Here is a 17,743-nt window from a genome sequence, read left to right on the forward strand (position 1 = left end):
TTTTTATGGGAGGAAGAAAATTAGGTGGGCATAGTGGCATGCACCTGTGATCCTAACCACTTGGGAGGTTGAGGCAGGAGGATTGCTTGAGCCCAGGAATTCCAGGCTGCAGTGAGCTATGATCATGCCACTGTACTCCAGTGGCAACAGAACAAGACCCTGTCTCTGGAAAAAAATAAAAGAAAAGAAAGAAAAGCGGGGAATGGATATTAGAGGACCACCAGTAGTCTCTGCCACATGAGGCGTGTACAGTCTTGAAGACTGATACTTGTCTACCTCTTTACCTGATTTCCTAGTGAGCTGCTTTTCTATTCCTCCCTCTTTGCCAGCTCTGCTGACTCTGTCTCCTCTTTGCTTCAGCCATGCTAAACTATCTGCACTTCTAAACATGCTACACTGGTATGTGTTTCTCTGCCTTTCCTCCATATTGCTTCTTTAGCCTGAGATGCCCTTGCCATCTACTCTCCCCATCTCCAACTCCTTCTTTCAGCTTGAGCTCAGAGAATTTGTCTTTTAAGACGCAATTTAAACATTTCCTATTTTATTGCCCTTATTGTATACAGGTAGACTTGAGTCATCGTACCTCTTGGCACTTACTTACACTTAGACTCTCTTTCCACTTGATTGTAAACTCTTTGAGGATAAAGATGACATTTTATTTGTTTATCTCTTGGATGTAGTGTAGTGCCTGGCAGAAAGACAGGGGGTGTGCGCTACATATTTACTGATTGAGTGACTTGGTCCATAGCAAAAACACCTCTGTTCAGACTTTTTAAAATGTCAGAGCACTTTCCTAAGATACCACTGCTGTTTTTTAAAACTTTTGTCAATTAATCAAGATGGTAGTGCTGGCTCCAACAATATTTATAATCATCCTATATTTTCTCATTAATTGTTTCATACCTAGTTTTTAGTTATAATTTACTTCCAAAAGTACTCTAAGAGTTAGTTATTGGAATTTATTAATTTTTTTGTTTAAAATCGGTGGGCATTTCTGTCTACTAAATCACAATATTTATAATTGTTTTTTTAACAGTTCAGTATATCAGTGACTTGCTGCAGAAGATGTGTTGAAGCAAATTAGATAATGCTGACATGGTTTCCAAAGCCTGTCCTAAGGCTTTCTGAATACTGCCACCTTAACACACTGGTTCTAAGATATCGGTGACTCAAGATTTGTTTAACGACTGAAAGAGTCATTGTTATAAACAGTTTCTAAGGCAAAAATGCCTCAAATATTCTTACATGGAGAATTTTTTTCTGCTTTACTGTCTTGAGTAATATCTTTTGTTTTACTTGTAGATTTGATGGTCCTCGAAGATTTGAGGATTTAGGGTCAAGGTGTGAAGGACCGAGACCCAAAGGGCCTCGTTTTGAAGGAAATCGCCCCGATGGGCCAAGACCCAGATATGAAAGTCACCCAGCAGAGGGCACTAAAAGCAAATGGGGAATGATTCCCCGGGGGCCAGCATCTCAATTTTATATTACCCCCAATACATCCCTAAGTCCTCGGCAGAGTGGACCACAGTGGAAAGGCCCCAAACCAGCTTTTGGACAGCAACATCAGCAGCAACCTAAGTCACAAGCAGAACCTCTTTCAGGAAACAAAGAACCATTAGCAGACACCAGTAGTAACCAGCAGAAGAATTTTAAAATGCAATCAGCTGCATTTTCCATTGCTGCAGATGTAAAGGATGTCAAGGCGGCTCAATCAAATGAGAATCTAAGCGACTCTCAACAAGAGCCACCTAAAAGCGAAGTCTCGGAAGGGCCCATAGAGCCTTCTAATTGGGACCAGAATTCTCAAAGTATGGAGACTCAAATCGACAAAGCCCAAGCTGTTACTCAGCCTGTATCCCTTGCAAATAAACCTGTACCTGCTCAATCTACTTTTCCTTCAAAAACAGGGGGGATGGAGGGAGGACCAGCAGTGGCCACATCATCATCATTAACTGCAGATAATGATTTTAAACCTATGGGTATTGGTCTGCCCCATTCAGAAAACAACCAAGATAAAGGGCTACCTCGGCCAGATAATAGAGATAATAGATTAGAAGGCAATCGAGGCAGCAGCTCATCTTATAGAGGTCCTGGGCAAAGCAGAATGGAAGACACACGGGATAAAGGACTAGTAAACAGAGGTCGTGGCCAGGCAATCAGTCGAGGCCCAGGGTTGGTCAAGCAAGAAGACTTTCGTGATAAGATGATAGGTAGAAGAGAAGACAGTCGAGAAAAGATGAGCAGAGGAGAAGGTAGCCGGGACAGAGGGTTGGTGAGGCCTGGAAGCAGTCAGGAGAAAGTGCCAGGTGGTCTACAAGGCAGCCAGGACAGGGGTAGAGCTGGCAGCCGAGAAAGGGGACCTCCTCGGAGAGCTGGCAGTCAGGAGAGAGGACCTCCTCGAAGGGCAGGAAGTAGGGAGCGAATACCACCCCGAAGAGCTGGGAGCAGGGAGAGGGGACCACCTCGAGGGCCTGGCAGTCGGGAAAGGGGACTGGGAAGATCAGATTTTGGTCGTGATAGAGGTCCATTCAGACCAGAACCAGGGGATGGTGGGGAAAAAATGTATCCATATCACCGAGATGAACCTCCTAGGACTCCATGGAACCATGGAGAAGAGAGAGGGCATGAAGAGTTCCAATTAGATGGTAGAAGTGCTCCAATGGAACGAGAAAGACTTGATGATTGGGATAGAGAGAGATACTGGAGAGAGTGTGAACGTGACTATCAAGATGATACACTAGATCCATATAACAGAGAGGACAGGTTCTCAGCACCACCACGGTCTCATGATGGAGATAGACGAGGCCCTTGGTGGGAAGATTGGGACAGAGATCAGGATATGGATGAGGACTACAATAGGGAAATGGACAGGGATTTGGACTGGGATGTGGATCGGATTGGAAGACCCATGGATATGTATGATAGAATTTTGGATAATGAGTGGGACAGAGATTATGGGAGACCACTGGATGAACAAGAATCACAATTTCGTGAACAGGATATTCCATCTCTTCCACCTTTACCACCTCTCCCACCTCTTCCACCTCTGGATAGATATCGGGATGATAGATGGAGAGAAGAAAGAAATCGAGACCATGGGTATGATCGAGATTTCCGTGATAGGGGTGAGTTGAGGATTCGAGAGTATCCAGAAAGAGGAGATACATGGCGGGAAAAGCGAGATTATGTTCCTGACAGAATGGACTGGGAAAGAGAACGGTTGTCAGACAGATGGTACCCATCTGATGTGGATAGACATTCCCCCATGGCGGAACATATGCCCTCCTCACATCATTCCTCTGAAATGATGGGGTCCGATGCAAACTTAGACTCTGACCAAGGCCTTGGCGGGGTAATGGTTCTCAGTCAGAGGCAGCACGAAATCATTTTGAAAGCTGCACAAGAACTGAAAATGCTTCGGTAAGTTGACTCCTTAAGATCATTTCTTTTAGTCAAAACCACATTCAGACTGTTCTTTTTAAAGTGATAAATTGGAATGGAATCATTTTACTTCAAGTTCTTATCACATACTTTTAATTTACATGTTTGGTTATTCAGTGGTGTTTTGGGGTTAGGATGGGTATTTAGGAACTGTGTTAATTATAAACTGATGCCCTGAGATGTGAAAATTGATTGCTGTTCTTGGCCTGTGTAGATGTGTTGCTGGCATGCCATGCCTGTGCATGTTTCCAGTGTTAAATTTCACGTTTTCAGTGCTCTGGATTTCACAGGGCTCATATGTAACCTCTATTTTTTTTCCCATTAGGCAGTTTGTTCTTTGATATTAGATGATAGACTTCATATTCACTAATCTTTGATATAACTTTGGAAAGTGCTGTATTTTTCTTTGTTGAAGCTAAGAATGGTTTACCTGGGAGTACCCTCATATTTGTCTATTGATACTTTCTTTTTGGGATGTTTTATCTTTCGTTTTAATAAGAAGCAGATATTTCTAATTGAGGATGTTACTTGTTTTTACATAATCAAATATTTTGTGAGATAGAGAATAGAATTTGGATTTCTTGACTTACAATTAACTATTTGTAGATATCTACATAATGTTTCCATGTAGCAGCAATAATAACAAAAGCTGACATTTATTTATTGCACGTTTACTCTGGGCCAGGAATTGTACTAAGTGCTTTGTGTATAATAACTCATTTAATCCTTAAACCAACTCCATCCTGGGATAGGAATTTAGGAGTCGGTGACAGATTGCAAGGTTTTTTTGTTTTTGTTTTTGTTTTTTTAAAGAAATGGGGTCTTGCTCTGTTGCCCAGGCTGGAGTGCAGTGGTATGATCCTAGCTGACTGCAGTCTGGAACTCCTAAGCTCAAGCAATCCCCTCCTGCCTTAGCCTTTGATAGCTGGGACTACCGTATGTACCACTACACCTGGCTAATTTTTTTTTTCTTCATTTTTTATAGAGACAGGATCTTGCTATGTTGCCCAGGCTGGTCTCAAACACCTGGCCTCAAGTGATCCTCCCACCTCAGCCACTTGAGTTGCTGGGATTACAGGCATGAGCCACCATACCCGGCTCGAGATTGCAAGTTTTTAAGTGATTCCTTGAGAAAATAAACTAACAGGTTTTGATAGAGTCCAGTGTATTGTGTTTCTTTCATTTTTTTTAAATCTGGTCTACATTTGTACATTATACCAACAAATTATAATTTAAACTTTAGAACTAGGAAAGAAAAGTATGATGAAGAAAAATACCTGTAGGTAAAGATGAAAGACCAGATGCCTCAAGCAGCAAAACAGGTTACTGAAGATGTAGCTAAAAGGTTTATTTTTCCAGATTACTCATAAAGAAGAGATGGAAAGCATGCCATAGAACATTTAGATACTACACTACTCACTTTTAAATTATAGACACCTTTAATTTAATACCTGCTATGTACTGGGCACTGTGCTAATAATTTAGTGTATATTATCTCTATCCTTTTATCTCAAATCCTTATATCTCAAAGGCCTGCGAAGATAAGTAGTATTATCTCCCCTTCACAAATGACACTTACAGCTCAGAGAGGTTAAGTTCACTTGACTAATAAGTAGCAAACGTAGCATTTAAACTCAGTCTGTCTGACTCTAAAATCTGTGTTGTTTATAAAGAATACCAGGCTGACTGGTGTTGCTAAGCTGCTATGGTTTCTTTCCTTTTCTTTCTAAAATTTTCTTTTTGTTCATTATTGCTTTGCATGGAAATGTAGGTTAAAAGGTGCTGCTGCTTCATCATCATTTTTTTAAAGCTCTTTCTAGGCAACATAAACATGATTAAAATATATGGAGTGATGAGTATTAGTGGTCAGAGCTGAGTACAAGTAGTTTATGTTGTGTCCGGGTAAAGTCAAAGGAATATCATAAGAGATACATGATTTACATGAGGCAGAAAATCATCTCCTATATTTGACCTTATTTTTGTCCATTGGGTCACTACACTTTACAAAATATAAGGAGAAAATTGTAAAAGGTCTGAAGAGGTTGTAGTGGATGTTACGTATGTTTAAGGTGGGTATTGTAAGGAAAAATAAAAGGAATTTAACTAGAGATTGAAAATAAAAACCCCAAAGGGTACGTAATTAATCTTTAGAAATATGAAGTGTTGTTAATTTTAAAGGTATAGACTGACCATTGTTCTTGTCATCTATAGCAGGGGCCATAAACTAAAATGCCCATAAGAATCAGGTAACAAAAATGAGTGAAAGTGGTCCAGGTGTAACTCATTAGAGTGTGGTAGGGATTATGGCAAATTGTTTCTTTCATCCCACATGGGCAGCCACTACTCCACTCAGCTGATTTTTTGGCATTTGGGAATATAGGCGTAGTGTTACCAAATCTCTTTGAATGTATATGTGAAATGTTTTGCTGTGTAAAAATAATGGCAGCTAATTCAAATTTTAAAATCTGAGGTAAAAGCAAAATTTGCAAAACCGTTCTAGGCCATATTTAGCCCAGGGTCCACCACTTTGCAGCCTCTGGTCTAAATAGTATTGAAGAAAATAGCAAGAGACCTTTTGGTTGGATGAAAGAAAAGCATGACATGTAGATGAGATATTAGAATAGACTACTGAGGCTGGTTGTTGAATCTGTCCTTGAAGATCTTCAATAATTTATAGTTATTTATATATCATAGGTGACTGATGAGTTAGCTACATAAAAGCAAGAGAGTGTTACCCCAGAGGTGGTGTATGGGCACTGCAGAAGATTTTAGGACAAGGTGTTTAGGTCTATTTTTTAAATTTGATATTAATTGTAGTTATTTAGGAATGGAATAAACATGCCTATGTACAATGTCAATTTTATTTCTTTACAGGGAACAGAAAGAACAACTCCAAAAGATGAAAGACTTTGGGTCTGAGCCACAGATGGCTGACCATCTACCACCCCAGGAATCAAGATTGCAGAATACATCTTCAAGACCTGGAATGTATCCGGTATGGGAGAATGTGTGCTCAGAAAATGACATGGTTTCTACTTTGTATGTTTATATATGGTTTGATTTTTTTTGTATTACATAAGTATAAATTTCCTTTAAAAAATGTAAATTTTGGAAAATTAAAAGGTTATGGTAATTGACCTTCAGACATTGTAAAAGCATAGTCAAAGTGTGGCAGAGATACCCCTTTTTCCCAAGTTTTGGTAAGACACCAAGCACACCAGAACTACATGTTTCATGTTCACAAAATTGTAGTCTTTTTCTAATAAATAATTTTTTATGTTCAAATAGTCCTGTTTTCCATCTAGGCAGAGCTAGGTGTGGGCCTCGGTGCACCGTACCTCTTTAGGCTACTATTCCTTCAGCTGAGGAAAGGATCAAGCATCGTACCTCAGTACATATTCCAGGACTATTCAGGCAGTAGTACAAGGGGTGTTCATGTTAAAGACTTGAGTAATTAAGTTCTCCCTTTGTTTTGCTTTGGGGTTTTTGTTTTTTCTCGTGATTTGTTATTTTACCTTTAACCGAGCAATGGGCTTTAAAAATGTTATCCTGCAAATAATTTTGTAACAACACAATGAGAACAAAAAGCACTATTGAACCATTTCATCAAATTACCTCTTTTCATTTCCCAACATTCCCTTCCATATCGGTCTAACACTCATACATAGTTGTTGTCATGAGTGACCACCATGATGTTGTTGGCTCCCCATATCATATCTCCTGATATACAAGGTTTCTCTCTGTGGATGTGACTCCTGTCAAATGCAGTGTATTCAAAATGGGACTCATTATCATCCCCCATTAAATTGTTCTTTCTCTTCACCATCACGTAGTCACCTTAACTTGAAACTTGACAGTCAGCCTTACCTCTTGCCCCTGTTCTATCCCTCCATATCCAGTCACTCTACTGACTGATTCTACTACCTTTTTAATATTGTTCAAATATTCTGTGCTCCACTTCTGCACAATGTCAGTTCTGGCCTTCATCAGTTTTTGCCTAGATTATTTTGGGCACATTCTATTAATTAATTTATCTCTCTCCATCTCATTCACCTCTTACCCATTCTCCATTTTGCTGCCAGAATGATTATTTTATTTTTTGAATCAAATTTTGAGGCATAATTTACATACACTAACATATACCCCTTTTAAGCCTACATTTTGAATTTTGATGGAGGTATACCAAAAGATAAAGAAATTTCCATCACCCCAAAAGCTTCTCTCATGCCCTTTTGGAGTTGGGACTGCCCTTACACTCCAGGCAGCATTGATGTGATTTTTAACCAAAAGGGACATCTTAAAACATAAATCTTATCTGAAGACTGGACAGCAGGAAAAAATTAAAAAAGCAAATAAAAAAATGTAAATCTCGGCCGGGCGCGGTGGCTCACGCCTGTAATCCTAGCACTCTGGGAGGCCGAGGTGGGGCGGATCGTTTGAGCTCAGGAGTTCGAGACCAGCCTGAGCAAGAGCGAGACCCCATCTCTACTAAAAATAGAAAGAAATTATATAGACAGCTAAAAATATATATAGAAAAAATTAGCCGGGCATGGTGGCACATGCCTGTAGTCCCAGCTACTCGGGAGGCTGAGACAGGAGGATCCTTTGAGCTCAGAAGTTTGAGGTTGCTGTGAGCTAGGCTGACGCCACGGCACTCACTCTAGCCTGGGCAACAGAGTGAGACTCTGTCTCAAAAAAAAAAAAAAAAGTAAATCTCGCCATGTTGCTTCCTGGCTATACTGAGAACTCTTCAGTGTTCTCCCATTGCTTTCAGAGTAATATCTAGATTCTTTTGCATGGCCTTTTATGTCCTTTCTGAGCTGGCCTGACCTCTGCTGACCATTGCTTGCTACTCCATTTTCTTAAAACTTCATTTTCCCTCCATATGGAACTATAACTATTTACAGTTCTGTGAATGTGCCAGACTGATGACTTCTTTCCTTTACATGTGCTTATTGTTCTTTAAGCCTAGAGTTTCTTTTCTTTCCCTTCCTATCCCCTCCTCCAACTGGCTAATTCTTGTTTATCTTTTTTGTGTAAGGCAATTACCCTGATATGTACCCTTGTAACATCTTATACTGGTCTCTGTCATAGCCTTTATAATATTGTATTTTGATTGTTTTCTTGTCTATCTTTCCTTCTGAACTGAATCCATGAGGATAAAAACGTTTATCTTTGCAGATCTTAGCAAATAGTAGAAGCTCTAGGTTATAGATCCACATTTCTGCTTTATTCACTTAACAAATCGTAAACATTTTTCCATATTGCTATGTGCTGTATTATTTTTGATGCACAATAATTTTATTGAACTCTTCCATTTCTGTTGGCCATTTGTTTCTAAGTTTTAACTGTTATTATTAATACAACTTTAATGAATGTCTTTGTATCAAGTTCTTATTTTGGATAACTTCTTGAGAGTACTTTTAAAATTCCCAAAGTGGGGATACTTCATTTGAAGAATAAGGACATTTTTTGGCTGGGTGCAGTGGTTCATGCTTGTAATCCCAGCACTTTGGGATTCCGAGATAGGAGGATTGCTTGAGGTCGGGAGTTCGAGACTAGCCTGGGCAACATAACAAGATCCCGTCTGTATAAAAAATAAAAAAATTAGCCATTGTGTGGTAGCACATGGTTGTAGTCCCAGCTACTCAGGAAGCTGAGGCAGGAGGATTGCTTGAGCTCAGGAGTTTGAGATTGCAGTGAGCTATGATGATGCCTCTCTACCATAGCCTGGGCAACAGAGCAAGACCTTGTCTCCAAAAAAAAAATTTTTAAATGATTTCTGTAATATAATCAAACAACAACTCTCTCAAATAGTTGTATAGTATCTATACTATAGCCATGCAAGCATTAGCTACTTAATATTTTTGGTATATTTAATAGTTTTAACACAGTATTTTAGTTTTTTGTTTGTTTTTAGTTTTTTGAGACAAGGTGTCATTCTGTCGTCCAGGCTAGAGTGCAGTGGCATCATCATAGCTCACTGCAACCTCATTTCCCTAATGACTAATGATGTCGAGCATCTTTTCTTGTGCTTATTGGCTATTTATATATAGCCAATAAGCCAAAATAGCTTATTGGCTATTTATATATCTTTGGATAAATATCTATTCAGATCTTTTTCTGATATGTATATTTTGATTATTTGTCTTAATATTGAGTTATGAGTTTTGTGTATTCTGAATTCAAGTCCTTTATCAGATATAAGATTTGCATATATTTCCTTCTCTCTGTGGCTTGTCTTCATTTTTCTGATGGTATCTTTTAAAGCATGAAGTTTTGAATTTTGAATGAGCCCAATTTATTTTTTTAAATGAATCAAGAACCAGATTCTAACTTCCACTGATCTGTGAAAACATGTTATGCTCATCCACTAAGCCATTTATTCTGTTCTCTAGCCTCCAGGGTCCTATAGACCACCTCCTCCTATGGGTAAACCACCGGGTTCAATTATGAGACCCTCTGCTCCACTGCCAAGATCATCTGTTCCTGTGACCAGGCCACCTGTCCCAATACCACCACCTCCACCTCCTCCTCCTCCACCTCCTCCTCCTCCAGTGATAAAGCCACAAACTTCAGCTGTGGAACAGGAACGCTGGGATGAAGATTCTTTCTATGGTCTCTGGGATACAAATGATGAACAAGGACTGAATGCAGAATTTAAGTCAGAAACTGCAGCAATTCCATCTGTTCCAGTATTACCACCCCCACCTGTTCACTCTTCTATTCCCCCTCCTGGCCCGTTGCCTATGGGTATGCCACCAATGTCCAAACCACCACCAGTGCAGCAGACTGTTGATTATGGCCATGGCCGAGGTGAGTAATGGTGGTGAACTTGTACTTGAGATTCTATAGGAATTGTTAGCTTCAGTTTTGGCTTTCTTCAGTTTTACTGTTACAGTGTTTTATCCCTGGTTTTGTTTACCAGATATAGCCACTAATAAAGTTGAACAGATACCCTATGGAGAAAGAATAACTCTCCGCCCAGACCCACTACCTGAAAGATCAACTTTTGAGACAGGTAGGATTCCCAGAGAGATCAGTATTTTTAAACATTTTAGGGCCTAATTATCACATGACTTTCCTTTTGGTGAGATTATCTGGGCCTCCCTTTAATACAGCTAGAAGATTCTTCAGTTGAATTTAGGGCAGCAGTTTACACTAGTTCTAAAGTTAGATTTATACTTTTCTGCTCTTGTTTTTGAAAAAGGGATATAATTTTTATTTTATACTGATTGTTTTTGTAGAGCATGCAGGCCAACGCGATCGCTATGATAGAGACCGAGACCGTGAGCCTTATTTTGATCGTCAAAGTAATATTATAGCAGATCATCGAGATTTTAAAAGGGATCGTGAGACACACAGGGATCGAGACCGGGATCGTGGTGTTATTGACTATGACCGAGATCGATTTGACAGAGAACGCCGACCCCGAGATGATAGGTAGGCTATGAAAAATATCTTTGCTAGGTGTGCAAATTATCAATAAACTTAAGTTTAGTAAAAGTGTATCTAAGGGAAATTTAGTAAATGACATGCTCTTCTCATGCTGCGTGTGCGTAATTTGGAGAGGGAAGAGCAATTCTGGACCAGTTTTCAGGAAAGTAGGTGCTTGGGTCACTAGAGATAGAGGTAGCCAGAAAGGAATGGAAATGGTATTGTCAATAAAGGTGCAGTCATTACTCAGTTAGTAGGGCAAGTAATTTATTTTTGCAGTTCGTGAGCTTTTTAAATGTATGTATGTAAGGTGTATCACAATGAAAATACAAAATCAAAATACAAATATTGGCTATGTGGAGTAACTGCCCATAGAGAAACTTGGTTAGATAGTGGTGTTGCATTATAAAGCAGAGACCTCCAAATATTTTTTATTTACCAAAACACTTCCTGTTACACCTTCTAGGGCTCAGTCATATAGAGACAAAAAAGACCATTCCTCATCCAGAAGAGGGGGGTTTGATAGGCCATCTTATGACCGGAAGTCTGACCGACCAGCCTACGAAGGGCCATCCATGTTTGGAGGTAGAGTGATGCCTTATTAACTATAAGGATGTTGAGAATGTAAACTGTGGGAGATGATTTCCATTATAGCTATGGATTTAAGGTTTCAGAGTAAAAAGTATTTGCAGATTTCTCAGAGATAGCAGCATTATCAAAAATACCAATATGATTAATGAAATAGAACATTTTTTATATTAAAGAAATTTTGGGAAATAGAAACAGGTTACTTATAATCTCACCACCCACCATACCACAACTATTATAATTTTGTATATTTCCTTTCACTCTCTCTTCATATATTTTTGGAGTTGTAATCAAAGTATAAATACAAAGTAATAATATAATACAATTTCGTTATTGTGCTTATTCTGATTGATATTGCACCATACAAATTTTTGCATATGTAAACCTATTAATGGTTTTGTGACATTCCATTGAGTGGATAAAATATAAAACGATTATTGTTGGATATTTAGGTTACTTTTAGTTTTTCACTGCTATGAATTACACTTAAACTAGAAACTCATACCCATTTATAGGAACATGCTTTCTGAAGCTGGTGACTCTTGCTCCTTTTTTTTTTATTTTTTTTTTTTGTTTTGAGACAGAGTCTTGCTGTATTGCCAAGGCTAGAGTGCCATGGCGTTAGCTTAGCTCACAGCAACCTCAAACTCCTGGGTTCAAGTGATCCTCCTGCCTCAGCCTCCCGAATAGCTGGTACTACAGGCATGCACCACCATGCCGGGCTAATTTTTTCTATTTTTAGTCACCCAGCTAATTTTTTCTGTTTTATTTTTTAGTAGAGACAGGATCTTGCTCTTGCTCAGGCTGGTCACAAACTCCTGACCTCAAGTGATCCTCCCATCTTGGCCTCCCAAAGTACTAGATTACAGGCATGAGCCACCTGGCCCAGCCCTGTTCTTTAAACTGTAAAGCAGAAGTTACAGAACTTGGGACTATCCAGCAAAGTATTAATTATTCTTCCTTTATGTCCTGTTGTTTAACTTCTTTCCTACATTTAATGGAAACAAGGGTGAATTCAGTATTTTACAGAACATTCTGTTTGCCTGAAATCATACCTTCATCTTTTCATTTTTTTTATTTTAGTAGATTTACAGTACTTTAAATGTTCTATAATTAAGGTTAAGAATGGCCCTCAAATTAGACTTGGTTGGAATTATATTACCTTAGGATGTGTGGGGAGAATTAAGTTTCAAAATGTAAACTGTATAAATATAAAACTTTCAAAATAAAAATGTATAAATAATAATTTTGTTCAATTGCTGGAATCCTAGGAGAACGAAGAACTTATCCAGAGGAACGTATGCCCCTGCCAGCTCCTTCACTAAGCCACCAGCCCCCTCCAGCTCCACGGGTTGAGAAGAAGCCTGAATCAAAAAATGTAGATGATATTTTGAAACCACCAGGCCGGGAGAGCAGACCTGAGAGAGTGAGTCCTGTGAAGTTGACTAGTTTTCTTGCAAATCAGAAGATGATAAGAGATCTTTTTAATATCCTGAACAGAATTTCTCTACTTTTCTGCAACATAGTAATAATATCAGATTCAAGTCATTTTGCCATGTGTGAATCACCTTATAATATAAACTGCCTGCATTATAGAATCTTTAAGAAGTTAGAGCTAAATTTCTTGGCAACAAAAATGTTGAAACCTTTAAAAAATAATTCATGAGGCCGGGTGCAGTGGCTCACGCCTGTAATCCTAGCACTCTGGGAAGCCGAGACGGGTGGATCGTTTGAGCTCAGGAGTTCGAGACCAGCCTGAGCAAGAGCAAGACCTCATCTCTACTAAAAATAGAAAGAAATTATATGGACAACTAAAACTATATAGAAAAAATTAGCCGGGCATGGTGGTGCATGCCTGTAGTCCCAGCTACTCGAGAGGCTGAGACAGAAGGGTAGCTTGAGCCCAGGACTTTGAGGTTGCTGTGAGCTGGGCTAACGCCACGGCACTCTAGTCTGGGCAACAGAGTGAGACTCTGTCTCAAAAAAAAAAAAAATAATAATTCATGAGAGCTCAATTAATTGCATTTTAAAGAGGAAAAGTGGATTTGGTTTTATAGTATGTGTAATAAAAAGGAGAATTAGAAGACTTGATTAGCTTAGGCTTAATTTCCTAGTTACCCCCAAATGTATACATTCTTTTAAATTTGTCTTACATTACAGAATAATTAGATTCCATTAATAAGCTTTTACTGGAGATTTCAGCAAGATATTTTGATTCCATGTATGTAGAATTAATAGGTCATTGTTTTAAAGTCTTTTTGCCTACTATTAATGTAGGCAACTTTCCTGTGGTTGCTGTTTGCATGATACATCTTTTACCATCTCTTTACTTTCAATCTGTTTGTGTCTTTGAGTGTAAACTGTGTCTCCTGTAGACATTATATACTTGGATCATATTTTTACATGCAGTCTGACAATCTCTACCTTTTGATTGGATTTCTTAATTCATTCATATTTAATGCTATTATTGATATAGTTGGCTTAATTATTTCATTTTTGAATTGTTCATTGCAAGAACTAAAAGTGCTATTAATTTTTGTGTATTTATATTGTATCCTGCATCATCACTAAACTCATTTATTAGTTCCAATATATTTTTAGCGGGCTCTTAGGATTTTCTGCATATAAGATCATGTCATCTGCAAATACAGTTTTACTTCTTTCATTCTAAGCCATATGTCTTTTAATACTTTTTCTCACCTAATTGCCCTGGCTAGACTCTCTAGTACAGTGTTGAATAGATGTGGCAAGAATGGACATCCTTATCCTTTTCCTGATCTTAAAGGGAAAACATACAGTCTTTCACCATAAGAATGATGTTAGCTTTGGATTTTTCATGGATGCACTTTATCAGGTTGAGGAAGTTCCTTTCCATTCCTAGTTTGTTGAATGTTTTTATCACGAAAGGATAATTGGATTTGTTTAATGCTTTTTCTGTATCAATTGATATGATCAGATGAGTTTTAGTTTTTAGTCTGTTGATATGATTTATTACACTAATTGATTTTCATATGTTAAATTCCTGGGATAAATCCCTGTTGGTCATGGTATGTAATTTTATATGTTGCTGGATTCAATTTGTTAATATTAGGCCAGGCGTGGTGGCTCACGCCTATAATCCTAGCACTCTAGGAGGCCGAGGCAGGTGGATTATTTGAGCTCAGGAATTCGAGACCAGCCTGAGCAAGAGCAAGACCCCGTCTCTACTAAAAATAGAAAAGAAATTAGCTGCACAACTAAAAATATATAGAAAAAATTAGCTGGGCATGGTGGCGCATGCCTGTAGTCCCAGCTACTCGGGAGACTGAGGCAGGAGTATTGCTTGCGCCCTGGAGTTTGAGATTGCTGTGAGTCAGGCTGATGCCACGGGACTCTAGCCAGGGTGATAGAAGCAGGACTCTGTCTCAAAAAAGAAAAAAAAAAAAAAATTGCTAGTATTTTGTTGAGAATTTTTGCATCCATATTCATAAGAGATATCGTAGTTTTCTTGTGTTGTCATCTTGGTCTGGTTTTAGTGTCAGGGTGATGCTGGCCTCATAAAATAAGTTAGGAATAGTTCCTTCCTATTCTACTTATTTGAAAATTTTGTGAAGAGTTGGTATTAATTTTAAATGTTTGGTAGCATTCAGTGATGAAGCCATCTGGACCTGGACTCTCCTTTGTGGGTAATTTTTTAAAATTACTAATTTAGTCTCTTACTTGTCACAGGTCTATTTCTTCTTGAGTCAGTTTTGGTAGTCTGTGTCTTTCTAGGAATTTGTCTATTTTATCTAAGTTGTCTAATTTGTTGACATACAGTTGTTCATAGTATTTCTTTATAATCCGTTCTTATTTCTGTAAGGTTGTTAGTAATGTCCCCTCTTTCATTTCTGATTCTAGTAATTTGAATCTTCTCTCTTTCTTCTTAGTCAGTCTAGCTATAAGTTGGTCAATTTTGTTGATCTTTTCAAAGAACTAGCTTTTGGTTTTATTTTTTTCTCTATTTTTTTTCTATTCTCTATTTTATTAACTTCTGCTCTAATCTTTATTGTTTCCTTCTTTCTGTTTCTTTTAGTTTGCTCTTTTCCACTGTATTTTTTTTTTTTTTGAGACAGAGTCTCACTCTGTTGCCCGGGCTAGAGTGCCGTGGCATCAGCCTAGCTCACAGCAACCTCAAACTCCTGGGCTCAAGCAATCCTCCTGCCTCAGCCTCCTGAGTAGCTGGGACTACAGGCATGTGCCACCATGCCTGGCTAATTTTTTTTTTCTTCTATATATATTTTTAGCTGTCCATATAATTTCTTTCTATTTTTAGTAGAGAAGCGGGGGGGTCTTAGCGGGGGTCTCGCTCTTGCTCAGGCTGGCCTTGAACTCCTGAGCTCAATCTACCCACCTTGGCCTCCCAGAGTGCTAGGATTACAGGCGTGAGCCACCGCGCCCGGCCTTTTCTACTGTATTAAAGTGGAAGTTTGGGTTATTGATTTGAAATCTTTCTTCTTTTCTACTATAGACATTTATAGTTATCAGTTTCCTTTTTAGCACTACTTTAGCTGCATCCCATAAGCTTTGGTATGGTGTGTATTCATTTTCATTCATCTCAGAGTATTTTCTGATTTCTCTGTTGATTTCTTCTTTGACTTAGTGGTTATTTAGGAGTATGTTGTCTGATTTTCACGTATTTGTGAATTTCTCAAATTTTTTCCTGCTATTGTAATTCCATTCCATTATGGTCAGATAATAGGGTCTTACTGCAAAAAGTCTCTGAGTAATTTTTTTTCCATTGTTTTTCAGATTGTTGTTATAATGAGAGGATTGCCTGGCAGTGGGAAGACACATGTTGCAAAACTTATTCGAGTGAGTATGGGAAAGCCGAAAGACCAGTTGCTTTTGTTAGCCACTTGCCTTCTTAGAAAGCAGCATGATATCAATAGAAGTATTAATATCTTCCATTCAGTCCATTATAATTGGCCCATGTCGTAGAAGTTGTCCTATATACATTTTTGATCTACTTAGGCAAACATTTTTGCCTCTGCTTGATTTGAAACCACCAGAAGATTGCATATTATTTAGCCATAAGAGGGAACTTTGTTGTGAAAATTCACTAATTTATTCCATATATTCTTTTTAACCTTTTTGATTGTATGATTCTTAGGATAAGGAGGTAGAATTTGGAGGACCTGCACCCAGAGTTCTAAGCTTGGATGATTACTTCATCACTGAAGTGGAAAAAGAAGAAAAAGATCCAGATTCTGGAAAGAAAGTGAAAAAGAAGGTATGATATTCTTCACAGATTACATTCTGATTCATTAATAGTATTTAAAGGAAAACATGTTTAGAGAGAGATGTGGCTTTTTTGAAGATAAAGACTTCTCTCTTTTCTGAACGTAAACTCTAGTACTTAGATGTGTAGGAAAGGGTACAAAATCATCTGTATCCAGATGCTAACCAGGAAAAAGGTTTAGGATGATTCTTTGCTTTTGCTAATTCCAGATCTCTTTTGGGGGATCTTAGGTAATGGAATATGAATATGAAGCTGAGATGGAGGAGACTTACCGCACCAGCATGTTCAAAACTTTCAAAAAGACTCTGGATGATGGCTTTTTCCCCTTCATCATCCTGGATGCCATCAATGACAGAGTTAGACATTTTGACCAGTTTTGGAGTGCAGCAAAAACCAAGGGATTTGAGGTATAGATTTTAAAAAAACTTTAAAGTACTTTGTTTTGTCATGTAAACATTATATTTCTTTGCCTAATCATTATTTATTCTTGCTTAGGTATATTTGGCTGAAATGAGTGCAGATAACCAGACTTGTGGCAAGAGAAATATTCATGGAAGAAAGCTTAAAGAAATAAATAAGGTGATTTTCAGAAACATAGAATAGATGTTTCAGTCAACAAAGGACTACATATAAGACGGTGATCCCATAACATTATAATACTGTATGTTTACTGTATCTTTTCTATGTTTAGATGTTTAGAATACACAAATACTTACCATTGTGTTATAATTGCCTACAGTATTCAGTACAGTAACGTGCTATGCAAGGTATGTAGTAGGCTATATCACCTAGATTTGTGTAAGTACAGTCAATGACAAAATAATCTAACAACACATTTCTCAGAACATATCCCCATTGTTAAGTGATCCATGACTGTAATCTGAACTTTATTTTGTCTGTATCAGCACTGTTGTTTGGAAGCTCTTGTTTATCCCATTTTCTTTCATAGTATCTTTTCTATCTGCTTTAGTAAATATTTCTTTTCCTTTGTATAGAAGTAAAAGGGGTGGCCTAGCT

At 38.2% G+C, this 17,743-nt stretch overlaps 1 protein-coding gene across 3 annotated transcripts in view; it reads left to right on the top strand.

Moving 5' to 3' along the window:
- Positions 1–17,743, top strand: part of YLPM1 (YLP motif containing 1) — a 61,664-nt gene that overhangs the window by 24,743 nt on the left and 19,178 nt on the right. For 2 of the 3 annotated variants that reach the window (XM_069488975.1, XM_069488984.1), the window contains exons 5-15: positions 1,303–3,420; positions 6,316–6,436; positions 9,840–10,257; positions 10,370–10,462; positions 10,689–10,884; positions 11,345–11,463; positions 12,738–12,892; positions 16,237–16,299; positions 16,598–16,717; positions 16,957–17,133; positions 17,222–17,305. In XM_069488975.1, coding sequence (XP_069345076.1) covers positions 1,303–3,420; positions 6,316–6,436; positions 9,840–10,257; positions 10,370–10,462; positions 10,689–10,884; positions 11,345–11,463; positions 12,738–12,892; positions 16,237–16,299; positions 16,598–16,717; positions 16,957–17,133; positions 17,222–17,305 — 3,664 coding nt within the window. The remainder of the gene's footprint in view (positions 1–1,302; positions 3,421–6,315; positions 6,437–9,839; positions 10,258–10,369; positions 10,463–10,688; positions 10,885–11,344; positions 11,464–12,737; positions 12,893–16,236; positions 16,300–16,597; positions 16,718–16,956; positions 17,134–17,221; positions 17,306–17,743) is intronic. The other variant, XM_069488994.1, reaches the window with a different exon arrangement.

This window comes from Eulemur rufifrons, chromosome 2 (assembly GCF_041146395.1).
Source record: "Eulemur rufifrons isolate Redbay chromosome 2, OSU_ERuf_1, whole genome shotgun sequence".
Lineage (NCBI taxonomy): Eukaryota > Metazoa > Chordata > Mammalia > Primates > Lemuridae > Eulemur > Eulemur rufifrons.